Below are 19,385 nucleotides of genomic sequence, written 5' to 3'. Positions count from 1 at the left end.
GATCCCGTAATCTGATACTATTACTGTTGTTCTCCCTTGCAGTCCTAAATAGATTCCATAATTTTATTTCCTAGCCCCTCATTATGACAGGTTTTTTTTTTTTTTTTAGCACTCTTATTACTGAAATTAATCTGTCTTGGACTGTTAGGTTGGCTAAGTTTTCTATTTCCTATTTGTTAAATCACTGTGGGAATGGTATCAGAACAACTATGTCCTGAATTTTAAAGGTCTTTTAAGACTGTTTTCTGCATCAGTTGGCTTTCCCCTCTCCCACTCTCTCACAGCCTTTTCTTTTTTTCTCTTTTGCTTAGTTCCTTTTACACAAGCAGTGTAGGGGATTTAAATTCCAACCCGGAACTCGGAATGGCGCGCCTTGAATGACGGGAGTCGTAGTTTTCGTGACTCCTTCTTAATCGCTTTTCACGCCGATTCCCTTCCACAGTGAAAAACTACAACTCCCAGAACGCGCCTACGGGGGCGTCCACCCCTGTGCGCACGCGCCCTGAGGCCGCAGAATTTGAATCGGCGGCGTTGTTATTGACGCCATATTGGGGCCGGCGGCGGGTGGAATAGTCGTACAGTGGAGGGGGAAGCGGCTGGACGTGTCCGCTTGAGCTCCTGCCGCAGCCGCCACCTAGCAATCTCTCTACATCGACCGCCGCTCTCAAGCTTCTGACCTTACTCGGGCGTATTAGTAGCCGCGTTCCAGCCTCATACCTCACGGGGCTGGTATCGACTTCCGAAGGGAACCGGTCTCAGCACAGGAGCGCCTCTCAGGCGCGGCGCAAAGCTCGAACGGACGGCGGGGGCGGCCGGAGCCTCTCCCGGGGGAGCTGTGCCTGAGGAGGCGGAAGAGCCCCCACTGACGCGGCTGTCGTGAGCGGCCGCCACCGCCCCTCCTGCTCTCGCCCGGGCCGACCGGGCCACTGCCCCTGCCCCTGCCGCGGAGGCAGCGGCGGCGGCGGCTCTTATCTCCTCACCGGCGCTCCACCAGCCGCCTTTCTGCTCTTCAGCCGGTCGGTTAGGCTCTCCTCGAGTCGCAGCTCTCCCCCACTTCCCTCACCCTCCCCTCCCGTCACCCCTCCCCGACCCCACCCGAGCCCGGCCCTCGGCTGCCCCGGCCATGGCGTGCGGAGCCACTCTGAAAAGGACTCTGGATTTCGACCCGCTGCTGAGCCCGGCGTCGCCGAAGCGGAGGCGATGTGCGCCATTGTCGGCGCCCACCTCGGCTGCTGCCTCTCCGTCGTCGGCGGCCGCCGCCACCGCCGCCTCCTTCTCGGCTGCCGCCGCCTCGCCGCAGAAGTATCTCCGAATGGAGCCGTCCCCCTTTGGCGACGTCTCCTCCCGCCTCACCACAGGTGGGACTCGGCCCCGCAGCCGCTGGGGTGGGCTAGGGAACGGGGGTCCCTGGACGCGGAACGCGGCCCCAGGGGTGGGGGTGGCGGACGGGTCCTCTTTTTCTTAGCGAAGTAGTAGAGCGACCACATTTCTTCTAGTTAGGTCCTCCAGCCTCGGCGACACAATGGAAATGGCCTGATGTCAAGGGGGTGGGGGAGTCGGGAGGTGGGGAGGGTAGGGGCTGTGTCTTGCCGGGTATTGTGGGGAAGAGGAAGATCCTTTTCTTTGGGCTGAATGACTGGAATTGAGTGTTTCCGTAGTCTGGAGAGCCCCAGCGGAAATGATCAGAGAGGGTGATATTATTCATAAATTTCGGCGAGAGAAGGGTAATATTTCACCCGAATCTCGATGTCTGTCTCCCTGAATCGATTGGCTGCAGCTATTAACTGTGGGACTGGGTGGTTTGAGGCGAGGCGGCAGCCCCTCCTCCAGTTCAGACATGGCTGATTTTAGTACAGAGGGGGTGGGGGGTGGGGATGGATGTCACTGGGGCGAGATCTAGGCCTGTCATTAATCACCCACAAGAACGCCACTTTGGCTGAGTCAAGACCTGTTTCCCTAGCAGGGTCAACAACAAAGAAAATGCTCTTCCCGAGTACTGTAATATGATCATCCTATACGTCTAGACCCTGAGAAACTTGAACTTTTAATGAAGAGCGAATTGTATTGAAAATTGGGCCTGAGTAGTTGCTTTTAGTTGGAGGTGCTTTATTTCTCCTCAACAAAGTATGTTGGGGGAGAACAGCTTAGGCCTTGAGAATAATAAAGAAATCAACCCAAGGTTCTAAGGGACTTAAGACTGCCTTTGCTTTTTATCTTGAAACATTTCCTGAAAGTGACTGTGGGGAAATGCCTTTTGGCTGCTTTGTACTGCATGTGTATGCCCAGTTTTTTCTGTACTTTGAAAATCCTTGTGTGCCACTGGCACAGTCCTAGGATAGGCTTTTGTGGACTGGTAGTGTAAATCTCTCTTCTTTGTGTGTATAGCATGCAAAGGTTTCATGTTTGAGCCCTTGGTAATAATATCATCTGCAGACAAAGCCTTTTAAGTGTTTTGTTATCATTAACTTTTTAAAAAACCTGTGGGAGATATATACCTCTATATTTAGTAACTTCCATTTGGAATTGTTTTGTTCAAGTCAGGTTTTTAACTATCCTTCCTCAAATTTTTAGGGACAGCCTCAAATGCCTAGGCTACCATTTCTGCTATTAAATATTTGACCTCACTTAAGTATATACTATTTTAGAGTTGTAGCGAGTTTTTAGAATTCTCATATAATTTTATTTAGTAACTATACCTAAGCTGCTTTGTATGTAAAGGCATTCATTGATTTGCTGTTAGGCTTTGCATTAAAAAAGAAACAGTGTTAAGCATGTGCTGTTGATTAACATCATTTTTAGAGTTTGTCAACTCTAAATGATATCATTGAAAATTGAAAGGATACCTAGGAATCTGTACGTAACAACAAATAAGGCCACTTAAAAATAGCCCTGGCTAACTAGCCATAAATTTCAGCGGAGCTGGTGAATTAATACAGTGTTAGGTTGGGGAGTTAAAGTATATCTCCGTGCTGCAATGATCTTGAGCACATATGGTAAACCAGCCAGGAGCTATAATATTTGTCTTCACTTTAAAGGGAATTTATTCAGAAAGAATTGTGATCCTTTACAAATTTGTCATTGATGCATTTTGTAGCATTGGTTAATGCAGTTGGCTCCACATTGTCTCAATTTCAATTGAATGGACAAAATTTTAGTAAAATGACTGGAGTTATTGAAATTGGTTAAGCCTGATGTTTCAAATTAACGTTTTCCAAAATACTGCTGTCTTCTCGTCTTCAAGATGTTTTTGACATCTACTCTGAAAGTTTGATCATATCCTGAACTCTTAAAATCATAACGTCATTGATAATTTTGAATCTGCTGAAAGATAATTTAGTTTTTTCAACTGACTTGAATATTAACAGAAAAAGTTGACTTGAAAAGCAGTTGAAATTGCTGAAGTTTTGAATTGTTAAAATTTACTTTTTTTTTTTACTGTAATTTTGAATGATATTCTACATGTAATGTAATTTGGCTTTGTTTTTAGATGGCCAGCTTGGGCAGGCTCCTGTATGGTTTTTGTAGTAATGTCATAATGGGAGCTGCAGTGTTGTGCAGGTATCAAAAACCTTTTCAGTTTTCATGCCCCCAATCTTGGATATAATTTTTCCAAGCACTTAATTTTTAGATTTTTGTTTTAACACTGGTGATTCTCAAACTTTACAAGAGTGAATATCTGTATATCTTTGGCTGAAATAAGTAGCTAGGGTTGGAAGTGGAAAGTGACTTACAAAGTAGAGATTGACTGGGACTCTGCGGAAACTTTGTTTTCCTTTCGTTTCTGTGAGTTCAAGTATAATTTAAACAATTTAGAACTAGAGTACTGAAGTGAATTTTTTCAGTGCATGCATATAGTTTATTGTTTTATCACCGTTCTTTTCCAAATACTTACATAGTGTGTTTTGACCTGTAGCTGAAATCACATTGTGGCTTTACTAGTTTCAGGAACTTGGACTGAAACCCCTAGTTTATTTTAGTCATCCCAGGAAGGTGATTCCAAAGTTTGACTTGATGACTATTTAAATTATTTAAATTTTTATTTTTCAAACTGTTGCAGCTTAATGCCAGGAAAAAGGAAAGGGCTAGCAAAAAAAAAAAGTTTTATTGGAACACAGCTGTGCTCATTCCCCCCCCCCCCCCCCCCCCCCCCCGCCTTAAAGTATGATCCATTGCAGGCTACAACTGCAGAGCTAGTATTTGTGACAGGGACTGTATTTTCCCAAAGCTCAAGTGTTTACTGCCTGATCCTTTACAGAAAAAGTGTCCACCCGTGCTCTAGAATGTCAGCAGTAAGGTTTATAATGCCCAGGATATGAAAAAGGAAAAGTGAATAGGGGGAGGGCGGGTAAACCGGTTGGGAAAATGAATACTTGTACTAGTAGCTACATCAGTACTCACCCTGGTAAGTTAGTTGAAAACAGATTCAGAGTGTTCTGTATATTTCTCCATTGGTTTTTGAAACATCTCAGAATATTATCTCTTAGCCAAAGATTGTCATAACATTCCCAAGAACAAAATTACTTTCATAAAACTGAAATACCATATAACATTACAAGAGACTGTGTCAGTCAAATCAAACACATTATTTTTCATAATTGTGTATTGAATGAGTGGTTTGGTGAAGAGACCCTTCTGTGGATGTCAGCACTTTGGGAATTTGCTAGGCACTTTCATACACATTGTTTAGGTCTTGTTACCATTGCTCTAGTCTGCCTTAGGAATTGAGTTGGGTGAAGAGTTAAATTCCTTTGTAAGAACTCATTGTATTTGCTGGAAACTTGCCATTAAAAATGGAAATTGCAGCTTGTGAATGGGGAAGGGTTTACAGGAACTTAGATTGTTCAGCAGACATTGATGCATGCCTGCAAACGGAGACACCAGCTGGCTTAAATGAAGTATAAACGGTTCTAGGCAAACAAATGAGATGTCTGTTGGAGGAGGCAGCATTTCACTTCAGATGTCATTTATATTGAGCCAGAAGTGTTTTTAATATTTTGTGGTTATTTAGACATCTGTTAAATTGCTTCTAGTTTCTCAGTGGATTTGGCAAATAGACTGTTTTTAATGGTCTTTGTACTTCAAATTTTAAACCTGATATTTTTCTTAGGACTGTGTATATAACTGCAGTTATTTCATATTAATGTGGATTATGCATCTAAGAATCGTGTGAGTTTATGGCCTTTAAAAGCAGAGTACAACTGTATTCATTACTGAGCTATTTTGTTTTGAAAGTAGAAAAATAAAGCCTAACTTGAGCACAGAAACACATAAGGTAAACAGGGCTAGGTCAGAGAGCAGCTAGCCCTTCTTTAGTTATAGATGCTAATAGTTACTGTGGTTGCCACAGAAATAATTTGAGATGTAATATATTTCTTTAGTTCTTGAATGGCTTTATAGGAAAAAAAATAGACTGTGTAAGTACTCAGATCTTTTACTAAGTGTTTGATGGACTCAGGAAGACACAATGGTAGAAAATCACTTCTGTTTTAAAAGGTTGTAAATAAGAGATTCCCTGGAAGTGCCCAGTTTTGCATGTTTTTTCTATTTGAAAACAAACTCTTGATTCTCCCTCCACTTAAAGAAGAATACAGAATGATAACCTGGGTTAAGTTTGGACCTCTTGGATAGGTGATTGATGACACTAAATAAAAGTATTGGGGTTTTGGTCTTTCTTTTTAAATACCTGTAACTAATTAACCAGCAAGTTGTGGTCCCTGTAGTCTTTGCATTAACACTGTGCTAGTATTGTTGACTCCCAGATGTTCTGTGTGCGTATGTGAAACCACAGTGAATTTCTTGCCTTTGAAAAGACTACTTTGAAAAAGTGTGAGGAGTGGAATACTTGTTCAAGCCTCTATGAACCAGTCTGGCATCTGCAGATGGTAAAGAAGATTCATCTTTGATTTTATTGCTCAGCTTACCAGTGTTTTTCAGCTTTCTAAACACATCTGGGAAATGTGATCTATCAATATCAGTCTTGTAGGAAAGATTCTTAACAGGAATTGCCCCCTGGATTTTGAGGGGTTACAGTGGGTTATATGGGACTTGTATAGTTTGAAAGTAACCCCAAAGGTATTCTTATCTGCCATACCTTCCCTCTTAATGTGTTATCACAGAGTTTTAAGATATTTATCACATTTATTTGTTGAATTAATCAAGCCTTGGCATTTCCCAAGGTTCTTAGAGATGCTGAAGTTTAAAAAAAAAAAAAGTAATTTCCTTTCCATCCCATTTTCTGTACCACTTTTTCTTTTTACATCGTTTTATGACAATATTGCCACAATATGTGACAACGTATTTAAAAAAAAAAAGATTGTGACTCAAACAAATGAGTAGTAACAAGAAATACAGCAGTTTTAAAACTGAACAATACTTTCTCTGGTATTTATTTTGGGCCTTTTGATTAGAATTTTGCAGTATGCCATATTGTGTAATCATCTTTGTGATGGTAGGCTTTGGTTGGTTGGTAGTGGTTTTTAACCTTCCACCATTAGAAAGACAGCTTATAATACGCTTGTAGTTTGCTTAGGGGGTTATAACTTACTTTCCTCCTCCCTTTAAAAATCTTGTCATTAGTTTTTGTTAAATGTCATAGGCAGATGACATCCTGAAATGAACTAGAGCTTTGCGACATTTTGATTATACTAAAATTGTAATCTTTCCATTAATACATCTTTTGGGTTTGACTTAATTTTTCATTTCTAGATCTATTCATGTACCTGGTTTTTCTCAACATTATTAAAAATCTAAATATTTACTTTAGAAGTCACTTGTTCAAGCCTTTATGAACCTCATTTGAGTTCTGGATACTGGTTAAGCAAAGAGACAGTCTCTCAAGGGACTGATAGAGCCACCACTGTGGATACTTTATTAGCTAGCTAAACTTAAAGCATAAAGATTACAGTATTTTTATTCATCGGTATTATCTGTTTTAATTCCTTGTGGAACTTCATCTACCTAAACATTATATCCACCTTTGGCAGCATAAGTATTGAAATTGATTTACTAATTAAATCACACTGTTACTACTTTGAAACCTTAAAGTGATTCTCTTTTTAAGGTGAGAGTTGAAGCTTGTTTATTGGCTCTTTCTGTAATTGTCTTAGTTTATGGTGTATATTCTGAGTTTGGTCTAGCATTCATTTCCATTAATGTTAATTCTTAGAAAACTCCCTCCAAAAATCAAACTAAAGGTTGGAGGGGGGGCACCTGAAAGCGTTGATTTTGTTTTGTTTCTTAAAAAAAAAAAAATACAGTATTTTTGAGCTGATCTAACAATTGAAAAATAGGATGTAGAGCGGAGGGGTGCCTGGGTGGTGCAGTTGGTTGGTTAAGTGTCTGACTCTTGGTTTTGGCTCAGGTCTTGGCTCAGGTTGTGATCTCAGGGTGGTGAGATTAAGCCCTGCCCACCCTGCCCACCTGGCTCAGTGGGGAGTCTGCTTGAGATCTCTCCCTCGTCTGGTCCCTTAACCACCCCCCAAATAAATAACTAAATCTTAAAAAAAAAATGTAGAGTGGAATTTGAAAAGTTGCAGAAAGCCAGTTGCCTTTTAATTGTTAACAGAGAATTGCCTTGTTCCTGTTCCTAAAATACAATTCTCTGAAAGAAAAACTTTTCTAAGTGGTATAATTGGTTAAAAGTACAGGAAGTTTTGGGTTGATGCGACAGAACAGGGGAACCTGATGCTCATGATTAACAACCATCCTTGGCCTAAAGTGAAATAGTACATTATCAGAGGCTGGCCCTGTTGTCATCAGTCCTGTATGTGTGGCAATGCTGACCTACCAATTTAGAATAATTCTCCCTTTTAAAACATCAGTAAAACATTTCTGGTTAGATATAGCTGCCTGTCCTAAGAGGAGGCGGTTTAGAGATGTTGAAGTATCCCTTATATAAATATTTGAATGTAACATGAAGACTTAAATAATTATTCTTGCCAGTGTCACAATTTTAGGGCTGTGGGTAGATGAGAATTATGCACTGCTTTGGTTACTGTTGTCTTAACCAGGTTTGAAGTTTCAGGGTATGAAGTATCAGTAATATATAGTAATAATCCCTCTATTCTGACATCCTGGTTTTTAACAAGTAGCTTTCCTCCTTGTGGTTTATTGTAATTTAGGTACTTGTGGAATACCGGCTAGGTATTGAAGTAATACAATACTGGGGAGGGCAGTAGATGTTGAGCTTAAGCCCTGACGTCAGGCTTGGCTCTGCCTTGTACCAGCTGTGTGACCTTTCAGAAGACATTGAAGCGAGCCACATTTTCTTCATCTATAAAATAATGCACATGATGATAGTAATATCTGCCTCCTAGGATGGTTGTGAGGATTAAGAGCATTTCCTGTCCCTAAGTGCTGGAGATAGTCACAGTGGGGCAGCCTCAAATGGGACTTTTTACACTGTCCAGCAGTCCTGCCATTTCAGTGAGTAACCTTGCCTTCTACTTCACAGATAAAATAGGGGCCATCTAATGGCAGCTTCTTCATTTTTCCCAGTACCAACACCATCAGTATTTGTGCCTATCCTGTTTTCCCTTTAATAACACTGAGAAAGTTTAAATGAGATAATTAAAGCACTTTATACAATGAGAGAAGGATTCCCCTTCTCCGAAGTAACTTTATCCTCTTGATTATTTCTCTCTTTCAACTGGACCTTTGCTTTTGGCTTTAAATATTGTCAGGACTTCCATTATAAAATAATAAATAAAACATCCTCCTTTTCTTCCAGCAGTCATCCAGATTCTTCACCTCAAAAACAAATTCAGAGAGCTTTCAAATAGCTCTTGTCAAGTCACTGATGATTTCCATTGCTTATAATCAATCCTCATCTTGTTTAACCTTTCTTACAGCGTTTATACTGTTCTCCCACTCACTTCTTTTTGGAATAACTTTTTTCCTTCTGTGACAACGCTTTTCTTCCACTTCTGGTTGCTGTTTTCATCTGGCCATTAAACTTAGGAGTTCTAGGTTCAGCTAGCACTCCTTTCTAGCTTAATAGCTCCATAAGCAATCACATGCATGCTCCTGACTTTGTCACTTATAGATGAAGCTCTAATTTATATATTTAGTTCAGATCACTCTTCTCAGTATCCGGTCATGGTGAATTTGGACCTTTTATTGTTTTTATCTTCCCAGAAGCCATTCCTTCCGCCAGAAGTAAGGATTTTTGTGAAATGTGTTGACTTTTAAATATTCACAACTAATTTGCAATATGAGGTAAACAAAAGATGTCTGTGGACTTCCAATCACTGCCTTCTGGTATGAAAGGTAGTCTTAATTCCTTTTTTAAAGCAGATATAATAGAAAAGTAAATGCATTTGTTTACTGTCAATCACATAACATGAATTTCATATTTTAAGGAAGCTGTTTTAGGAAAAATGAATCACTATATGTTTCATGTAATGAATCTAAGTTTAATTTGATTTACAATCAAGTTTAAATTGATTTATAGAATATTTTCCTGCTAGAGAGGGACATGTCTAATTTTGAACTACAAAGGCCATGCAGGTTAGGATGGCATATATTTTTCTACTTGAAATAGTCTGCTGTTACTGCTTTCCTTCTCCCCTCCATTTCCCAGAATGTCCAATAATAAACAAAACAACCACTTCATGTTTTAATTGCTACAGTAGGGGAGTTACTATTTTAAGGAGGGGATAGAAACATAAATGCCCATAGTTCCCAGGCAAGTAATATAAATGAGTGAAGTAAACTACCTGGGAGTTAATGAATTCCAACCTTGCTACTGATCTGCAGCATCAGCTGGAAACACAGTAGAAGTACAGAATTTTAGCTCCATCCCTCAGAGTCTATGTTTTAACAAAATCCCTGGGTGATGTATGCATCAAAGTTTTAGAAGCATTTGAGAATTTCTGCCTGAAAGATAGCAGCCACTCTTCAGCTGAATTTTCCACATAGTCCAGTTTTCCTCTCTTAACAGTAGCCAGAAATCTTTCAATTAAGATCATTAACTTTTAAAATGTTGGCATAAATTCACACTTCTTTTTTAAAAAGAAGCTATTCAAGCCAGCCATGTCTTTGGGGTCAGTTTATCCTGTGTATCACCAGTTTGCAACCTCTGGTTTCCAGGTAAGCTATAGCTGGGTGTGGGTGTGGTGCTTTCAATAAGTCGTCGTAGTCTCGCGGTTGTTCTTCAGCTTGATCGTGGCGCCCTAGAGTCCTCAAGGAGTCAGCTCTCTGTCCTTCTGGACCTCACCTTGTTTTCATGGCCATGGTTAACTGTAATAGAAGCTGGACTTTTTGCATGGCATTAAATGTTTTCTGTAGCATGTATATTTCGGGTTTTGGATTGTTCAGTTTTTCCTTTCTCTTCCCTGTTTACTGCTTTTTTGGTTTTCCTAGGTTGTAAGCTATTTGAGAAGATACTTACAGATAGTAAAGAGCTAAACAACAAAAGCAACAAAGTTAACATATCCCTTTAGAATCTGGTGTAATATAAAATAGAGGTATGAAATAATAATTATTGGATATCAGGGAGGAACCTCCTGCTGAATGAGCGTTGTTGGACTCCTTGCATTAGTGACTCCCAGTGTGTAGTTAATTTGTAAAATTTATACTTAGACCTGCAGGGTTTTAACAGATTGAGTCATCTATTTCAAATAAGTAATCATTGGCTATTATAGTACCAGTGAAATAATAGAATTTGACCTGTAGTGATTGATTTTTCTTCCTCTTGTAGGAGATAAATGAATGCCTCTTTACAGTAAAATATTATGTATTGTAAACTTAGAATCTAAGCCAGTTGCTTTTGAATCACTGTACAGAGTACCCTAATGTTTATATAATTGTGTGCAGCTATATTATGCTTATTAGGACTAACGTTAATCCAAATAGTTAAAACTCTAGATATAATTTGACAGTCTTGTGTTAAAATTTGGTTCCAGGTCCCTTTGACATGGTAGTAATTTTAAAGTGAATTAAAAAAGGCATCAACTCCTTCTTTTTAGTTAGATAGCTTTTGGCTGAGTAAGAACATTGTCCTTAGGATTCCTTCAAGAAGAACTGTTTTAGTTTCTGGACAGATATCCTGGGAAAATAATTTATTTCCAAAGATGGGCCTCCATAGCAACTGTTAATTTTGTATGTTTTAATTTATAAAGTAGACGTGGCAATGTCTAGTATGTAGTTCAGAGATCTGGATTTGGTTTGTTATTTTATTTGGGGCAATTCCTTATTTTTAGGTTTTAATTTCTACTCAGGTTTTTTGTGCTTAATTGTGCACAGGTTTTCCAATTCACTTGTGTCCCTGCTTAGAACTGACAAACTTTGAAGATTTATTTTATTAATTAATAGTTAATGTTTTTTTAAAGATTTTATTTATTTGACAGAGAGAGAGAACACAAGCAGGGGGAGCAGCAGATAGAGGGAGAAGCAGGCTCCCTGCTGAGCAGGGAGCTCAGTGCGGGTCTCCATCCCAGGACCCTGGGGTCATGACCTGAGCCAAAGGCAGACGCTTAACCCGGACTGAACCACCCAGGTGACCCTATTTTATTTACTTTTAATCCCATTGTTTCAGTTATCTGTCTAGATGAACTTTCACTTAATTTTTTCAGAGATAATCCACAGAGAAATTGGCATGTGAGGGTACAAAAATGTCTTAAATTCCTAAACTTTAAACTGTTAATGAGACCTGTTATATTTGATTTACTAATTATGTCAGTAGGAAAATGGCAAGTCTGTGCCGGTCTGGAGCAAAAGATTAGTTTCACATGTCGTGGATTTTTAGACATCTTATGGACTATACTCTAGAAAGATATTTGTAGTTGCTTCTAATTCCATATTCCTCCCTTTGCTCTCAGTTCCATCTTGTTGCTGTTTCTCTTACCTGTCTCAACTGTTATTTCTTAATCCCATCAACTGCTTTCTTCTGTTTGTATTGACCTTACTGTGCCCAGGCTTTCTTAAATAATCAGTGGCAACTAAAACAGTTGGGGAGTAGGCTTAATGTTGCCACAAGCCAGGCTTTTTCTTTTCACATTTTACCTAGATTTTTTGCTCGGTTTGTTATTTTAAATCCCAAAGGAATAAGTGCTGGCTCATTGATAATCTCTCACCTGTTAAGGAGGAGAATTATATTGGCAATCTTAATGGCATTTACTAAATATGGGAATGAAAGTGCCATTAGTCACAGAATTTGCTGATACTGACTTTCATGTAGACCTAGTACAGTGTTAGAAAGTCTTAGTATTTTATGGTAAAAGGAGGATATAGTTTTTAGGATTTTGAAAAGGGATATAAGAACTATTTGTGGTGTAGGTTGTTATAATGATAACTGTGTATTTTGCTCTAAGTGATTTGCTGCAAATTCAGTCTGCGCACATAAGCCAAATATGAAGGCTGCATTATTAAAACTGGAATGTGCAACTGATACGTAAGTGAAGCTTCCTTTGACTTTTTCTTTAATGGAGCATAAATTGTGTTGGCAACACAGTGTCAGATATTACGTGTACTTGAGATAAAATGTCACTTGCTAGTTTGATTAGAGATGTCTAGATTTAAGTAGTTTAAGACTAAGTAGACGTCAGAACTTTATTGACCGAATAGAAGACCTTTATCCAGCTGGCCTAAGAAGTGACTTCAGTCAGCCAGGTATCTAGGTTGAATTTAGCATGTAAATTGTGGAAAATTCAGTCTGGGGAAATTTCTTGAGTTAACAGCTTTAAAACTGTATACCTATCCAAACTGAGATAAATGTGTTTGAGGCTTGCAGTTAGCTTAGGTCTTGGTCAAGTTAAATTGGACTATTTACTTTATAACATTGTGAATTACATGTTACCAGTATTAGAGCAATTATGCACATAGTGAGGCTTACATGACATAGTTGCATCATATTAGATGTAAAAAAGCATTGCAGGCAATAGCATTCAAAATTATTCAGTTCTTTGGGGTCCCTGGGTGGTTCAGTCAGTTAAGCATCCTACTGGATCTTGGCTCAGGTCATGATCTGAGTCCTGGTATGGCTCTGTGCTCAGCGGGAAGTCTCCTTGAGGATTCTCACCCTCTGCCCTTCCCCCGTCTCGTATGTGAGCATGGGTGCTCTCTCTTTAAAATAAATTAAATCTTTTAAAAATTCTTCAGCTCTTTAATTGACAATATCAAGTTGGCAAAGAGGTAAGGCAGCTGGAACTCTCTCATATATTGCTGGTGGGAATGTAAAATGGTACAGTTACTCTGGAAAATGGTTTGGCAGTTTCTTAGAAAGTAAAGCCATGCACCTACCACATAATCAGGCCATCCAGTTCCACTTCTAAGTATTTATCCAAGAGAAATGAAATTTATCCACCTGTAGACTTGTACTCGAATATTCATAGTAGCCTTATTCATAATAGCCCCAAATTGGAAACATTCCAGATTTCCATTAAAAGATAAGCACACACACACACACACACACGATGGAGTTCTAATTAATAAGAAGGAGGGACTTAATGATTCATGCAACATTATGTATGAATCTCAAAAGCATTTTGCTCAGTGAGAGACACAAAAATCTACACTTTTTATGATTCTATTTATATAAAATTTTCAAAAAGGCAAAAAAATTCTGAGTAGTGAAAGATGAATGTTGCCATGGTAATGAAGATGAAGGTGGTGAATAGGGGCATGAGAGAACTTTTTGGGGTGATACATTTCTTTATTATGATTGTGATGGTTTCAAGACCTGTACACATGCATTCGTGAGAAGCCATCAAATTGTACATTTAAATTGGTGAATTCGTTTTGTAAATTATACCTTAAAAATTCCTTGTTATGTCATCTCTTAAGTATTAGATGGTATGGAGGTTTACAAAGCTAAATTTTAAAATGTTTTACTACATCTTAATCCCAGGCTAGATCTTTTGAGACCATCAAATGAACAAATTGAGTTTGTTACAACTATTATTTTGGTACATCACAGTTGTCCTTTGATTTTTGTGAAGCAAAAAGAAGACTAACGTAATCTTGAACTGTTGTAATCAAAGAATAAGTCACACAAAAGATGTGAAGGTCAAGTTACTCTGAGTCTAGTACATTTGAAGCCTTTGCTTGTGAATAAACTTTTAGGATGCTTTATGTACATGGCCCTTTTTATCAGAATGGTGGTGGCTTTGATCACAAAGTGATAAATGAGTGAAGCTTGCTGTCAGAGACCAAAATAGCATTACTTTTAAAACCTTTTATTTGCTACTAAAGAGTTCTGTTATTAAAAAATAAGGATATCTGTGTTTGTCCTGATTGTTAGAGGAAGTTGCAGTTTTGTTGGACCCCTTATGACTCTTAGGAAACTCATTTCTATCAAGGTGCTTAATGGTTCAGTAGACAGCCATTTTATTTCATGTCGGTAACTTCATTTTTAAATCATGGACTATTTCAAATAAATGGAAAAGGACTGAAAATGACCATTTTAAATATAAACAAATGTTAAGATTCTGGAAAATGTTGCAGATAAAGTATCCCTTATACAACTGTCCAATATGATTCTGTGGTGCTTACCCACAAAATTTACATAAATGGAATCTTCTTCACAGGATGTATCTTTTTGCAACTTGTTTTCTTTTTTTTCTTCCTCAGTTAAAATAATGAAACTGGCAGAATCTAGAATGTTTAAGGGACTGATTGATGTCCTCTCAGAGTCTTATCTCTCAAAAGCCCCAAAGTTCTTCTTACTAGAGAAACAATATGATGTGAGAAAAGAGAATTAAGTATATATCTAAGAAAACCACCAGTATTATATTTTTTTAAAAAGGATTAGTCTCATCTTACATAAATTTTTAGACTTCAGCCAAGTTTTCATTTTTAAATTAACACAAAATTGTAAAATTGATTGCTAAAATTAGACTCCATTATATTTATAAATCATTTTATTGCCCGATAATTGCCACCTTAATTTTTGTTTAATTTTGCTTTGGATTGGGATTAATAAATTTAGGATGTAGTTCCACGTGGATAATCTTATTTAGGGGCTATGGTGGTGGTGAGAAAGTCTGTTTCAAGGGAAGTAGAAACCTCAAGGAGAGATTTTCTGGAGAGCCTAAATGGTAACTATTTTGGATTAGAAGTCTTTCTAAAATGAACCATACTTGCCTAAAGGATATGCTTGAAAGGATTTTACCCCTGGTTGGGTGGTTGTGGTTGAAGATAATGGCACTGTGGTATAGTAGTTCTTTTGAGTACCTGTTATGTACCAATCGCTTTACACAGGTTTTTACCACCAAGATTCAGAACAACACTTTTTCCTGTTAATACTGTAACAATCTTTGCTGTTAATACTGTCATAGTCACCAGTTCTGTTGAGTTGAATATTAATGGCCATGACCAATTTAATGTGTGGTAATTTTTCAGTTCGCATCCACTGTCAGATCTACTTACTGTCAGTTCTCACTGGTTTGTGTTTGTACATAGTGCCCCCCACTTCTAATTATTTATGGTCTTCAAAAAGACTGTTTAACAGTTCTGTGTGTGATGAATAAGTGGCCTTTGAATTTGGGATTTTTAAGAATCTGAGTGAAGTAAAGTGAACTAGAAGTTCACAAGACTCCCTTATCTTTACATTGAATGAAAAATTTGTCTTTTGCTAATCAGTGCTAAGAGAGAATGGTGTTATAGAATAGCTGAATTCCGCGTGGTGTGTATATGCTGTTTCTGAATGAGTGCCCCCATTAATGCTGAAACAAATTCCTTGAAACATCAGTTTTCTGGATATTATTTGAAGAGAATATTTTCAGTGGATTGATTGTACTAATTATTGGAAACCCAACCTTTTTTTAAACTTCTTAGATCTTGACAAAATTTTTTTTCTAGAACAAATTCTGTACAACATAAAACAAGAGTATAAACGCATGCAGAAGAGAAGACATTTAGAAACTAGTTTCCAACAGACAGATCCATGTTGTACTTCTGAGGCACAACCACATGCATTTCTCCTCAGTGGACCAGCTTCACCAGGTAATAATAAACTTAATAAATGAAAGGAAATATAATTTAATATGGGAAAAGGTGATCTAAGTTGTTTTTAATCACTCAAGCTTCTGTTTCTCCTGCTTGGTTTTTAAAAAATACTTAATACAAATAATTCATGATCTCTTAGAAATGGCACAAAGTAAGTACTTGCTACCTGGATTCTCACCACTCAGAGATGACCACCTGGATAGAATATCTCCCAAGTGGACTTCCCCATAAGTGATGATGATTTGTAGCCTTCATTAAGGAAAAAGTATTAACAATATACCATGTATTTCTCTGTTAAGTATAGATGTACCTTGCCATGGTTGAATACTATGCTATTTTCTGGACTTGCCATAATTATTTAACCATTAATGAAGATAATCAGACTGAATTTCTGGTATTAAAAGCATTTACAAAAATGTCCTTGTACATATACCTTCACACATTTGTCCTATTAGGATAGATTTTCAGAGATGAAAAGTGGCTCTTATTTTTAGAAAAGTTCTCAGCAGAACAGTTTTCTTGTGACCAAAGTTGCCTGCCCCTTTCCCTTCCCTCCCAGCAGGGATAAGAAAACCTGGCAGAATAGAAAAACATTCAGGGGCTGCTGGCTGGCTCAGTTAAGTAAAGCATTTACCTCTTGATCTCAGGGTTGTGAGTCCAAGCTCCATGTTGGGGGTAGAATTTATTAAAAACAAAACATTCAAAAGCTATAAAATAGATTAGAAGACATAAAATTGTTCAAAACTAAATTCTGCAGTACTTCTGCCAGTTGGGGGCGGGGGCAGGTGTGTAAGTGGGCGAAACGTTAGGGGAGGTGAGGGTAGAGACTAGACTTAAATCAGCAGGACACTAAGTTCATCATCATTCTTCTAGTCAGTTTACTTGGATCAATTAATGGGCAGCCTCAACTAACAAAGCTAGGAATTTGAAAGTAAAGATAGCCTTCATAGTTATAAAGCTGGTATACTTTATCTTGTAATAGACACAGCTCTAACAAGCATAATTAAGTAACTGGTCCCAGCCATGCAGGTTACAAAAAGCAAATGAAAAGAGGAATTGAGGGTACCAGGGACAGATACACAGAGCAGGACTACTGATAACAAATCTGTGCGTTTGAGTGTGTATAAAAATATTTGCAGCAATGTTAAAATGGGTATATGATGTCATAATCCTGAGTTCTCAAAAGATTAATTTCAGATGTTCTTCTCAATAAATGAAGAATGATGTTTTTGGAAAATCAAAGTTCCTTAAGTAGTACTTTAAGAGGAATGCATTCCGAAGAAATCTTTTATATCAAGTATCACTCTCTGATGATAAGTGGCTGTTTAATAATCTTTAAGGACTCTGAACCATAAAATTTAATGTTGAATTTTAAGAATATATTCTTAGTATTTATTTTTACCAAACATTCTCCTAGCTGTTACAATTAATTAAAAAACAAAAACTTTAAGTTTTGTTTGTATCTTGTACCTTTTTCCAGTCACCATTAGACTTTTTACCTTATAATTAGGTTGCATATATCTTGCTGTGTTTTTCTAGAATTGTAAGCTGCTGATAAAAAATGCTTTTATATGAACACTGAAAAGATCTAAACGAAACATCTTCAGTTAGAAGATACTTTTTATGATGGCGGCTCTAAATCATGTGCTTTTTCTCTTCATGTTATACATAGGGACTTCATCTGCAACATCCTCACCATTAAAAAAAGAACAGCCCTTATTCACTCTACGGCAGGTTGGGATGATCTGTGAACGTTTGTTGAAAGAACGTGAAGAGAAAGTTCGAGAAGAGTATGAAGAAATATTGAACACAAAACTTGCAGGTATAAGATGAGCTTGTTTTAGTTAGAGTCTCCCAGAAACTCACTGTAAGAAATGCATTATTTCCCACATGTCCTTAATGTCGATTAAATTACCCTTTCTATCCCCTGGTTACAGTATGTTTTCTAAGAACCAGTTGAATTTCAGTTCAAGAAAGGAAATGAACCATCCTGTAGCTCATGGCCCTCCTTAGTGAACTCAAGAAATAGTATCAGTGACCGTTGTAGATCAGCAACAGTAGTAATGTGAACTAGATTTTTCCTTTGATATTCCTGTGCTAAAAACTTGACTTTGGGTACTTAACTCAATTTGGTTTTAGATTTTTAGACTACATCTTTCATGATAACTTTCCCATCAGTCTAGACAATTTTTGTGCATGGTGAATTAATTAGGATTTTTTTCCCCCTGATTTTTAAGCCAGACACTCACTTAAGTGGGTATGGATAAGTAGAAGTTTTTTATTCTAAAGTTGTTAAATGAAGGTGCTAATACAGGCAAGAGAATTTGCTTAGTTATGTAACAGTTTTTCTATGACATCTTATTAGGTTACATGTGGATGCTTTTGAACATATTTTGTTAAGCTTTTGTTTTCCTCTTTCCAAACTGCCACTCATAGATCACTTAAACTTTCAGAGTAGAAAGATACCTTTTTATTTCAAACCCTTTAATAGGTTAAGAAATATGCTTCCAGCCTATACATGAGGTCATGTGATTTGGACTAAAATGTAGGTTTCTTGACGGAGTTCTGCTCTTTCATTTGATAACACTATTATTTTTTTATTATTACTGAGGTTATGTGTCTGATTCAAAGGCCAACTTATAGTTGTTTCACTATTCATACTAGATTTTTCAGTTTATCTGGCTCTAATAGAGCACATTTGCTAATCATGTAATTGATGTGTACCTTTACCTACAGAACAATACGATGCATTTGTGAAGTTTACGCATGATCAGATAATGCGACGATATGGAGAACAGCCTGCTAGTTGTAAGTATTTCATCTTTGAACTGAACACAAAACCATCTTTTAAGGAGAAACATTAATTGTAATTATCTACATACTCAAGAGAATTTAACAGAAAATTATGGAGAAAAAGGCTGGAGGAAATAGGCAGCAACATTTTACTAAGGCTTACTTTTGGTTACTTAAATACCTAGGGTAGTGTTGGGGATGAAAATCTGGTATGTCTTTGAATTTTGACCTGGACTTTGCACTAATTTTCCTTTTCCTCCCCCTTTAGATGTTTCATGAATCACGTTTTCTGCATTTGTGGGCTGCCTTGTTCCTTGTTGAGTTGTTGCGAGAGGTCCTAATTATGACATGCAGCAATGCCAATACCCCCCTGTGAATACAGGTTATTTCAAGCTTTCGTCAGTGGCAACCACTCTTAGGCAGCAACTGGTTTTGGAAATTTCCCTGATGTCAGTACCATCTGGATGTGGACCTTTGCTACCTGTATTAATGCCAGTGGCCTCATTTGCTGTATCATTACAATTTGGCTTCTTATATTAATATGTTTGAAAAGGATTAAAGCTGGTATTCTAAGAACATGCCCTTCACTGGTTGTGTAAATAAAACTGTAGAATGACACTTCAGATGAAGTTAGTGTGATTTTAATT

The 19,385-nt window shown here is 37.9% G+C and overlaps 1 protein-coding gene across 1 annotated transcript; it reads left to right on the top strand.

Moving 5' to 3' along the window:
* The first annotated feature begins 529 nt into the window (after nt 1-529).
* AKIRIN2 (akirin 2) lies at nt 530-19,361 on the top strand. The gene is made up of 5 exons (XM_045771972.2): nt 530-1,358; nt 15,799-15,942; nt 17,618-17,767; nt 18,682-18,753; nt 19,007-19,361. Exons 1-5 carry the CDS (start codon nt 1,124-1,126, stop codon nt 19,015-19,017), a joined length of 612 nt encoding a protein of 203 aa, XP_045627928.1. The 5' UTR covers nt 530-1,123; the 3' UTR covers nt 19,018-19,361.
* Nucleotides 19,362-19,385: the final 24 nt, after the last annotated feature.

This window comes from Ursus americanus, chromosome 11 (genome assembly GCF_024610735.1).
Source record: "Ursus americanus isolate L20-20 chromosome 11, mUrsAme1.1.p, whole genome shotgun sequence".
Taxonomy (NCBI): domain Eukaryota; kingdom Metazoa; phylum Chordata; class Mammalia; order Carnivora; family Ursidae; genus Ursus; species Ursus americanus.
This window is presented reverse-complemented; position numbering and strand designations above follow the sequence as displayed.

Excerpts from the sequence above, each read along its gene's own strand:
- AKIRIN2 (XM_045771972.2), top strand. The coding sequence starts at position 1,124 with ATGGCGTGCGGAGCCACTCTGAAAAGGACTCTGGATTTCGACCCGCTG. Across the intron at positions 1,359-15,798 it reads CTCCTCCCGCCTCACCACAG|AACAAATTCTGTACAACATA; the intron begins GTGGGACTCGGC and ends TTTTTTTTCTAG. Across the intron at positions 17,768-18,681 it reads ATTGAACACAAAACTTGCAG|AACAATACGATGCATTTGTG; the intron begins GTATAAGATGAG and ends CTTTACCTACAG.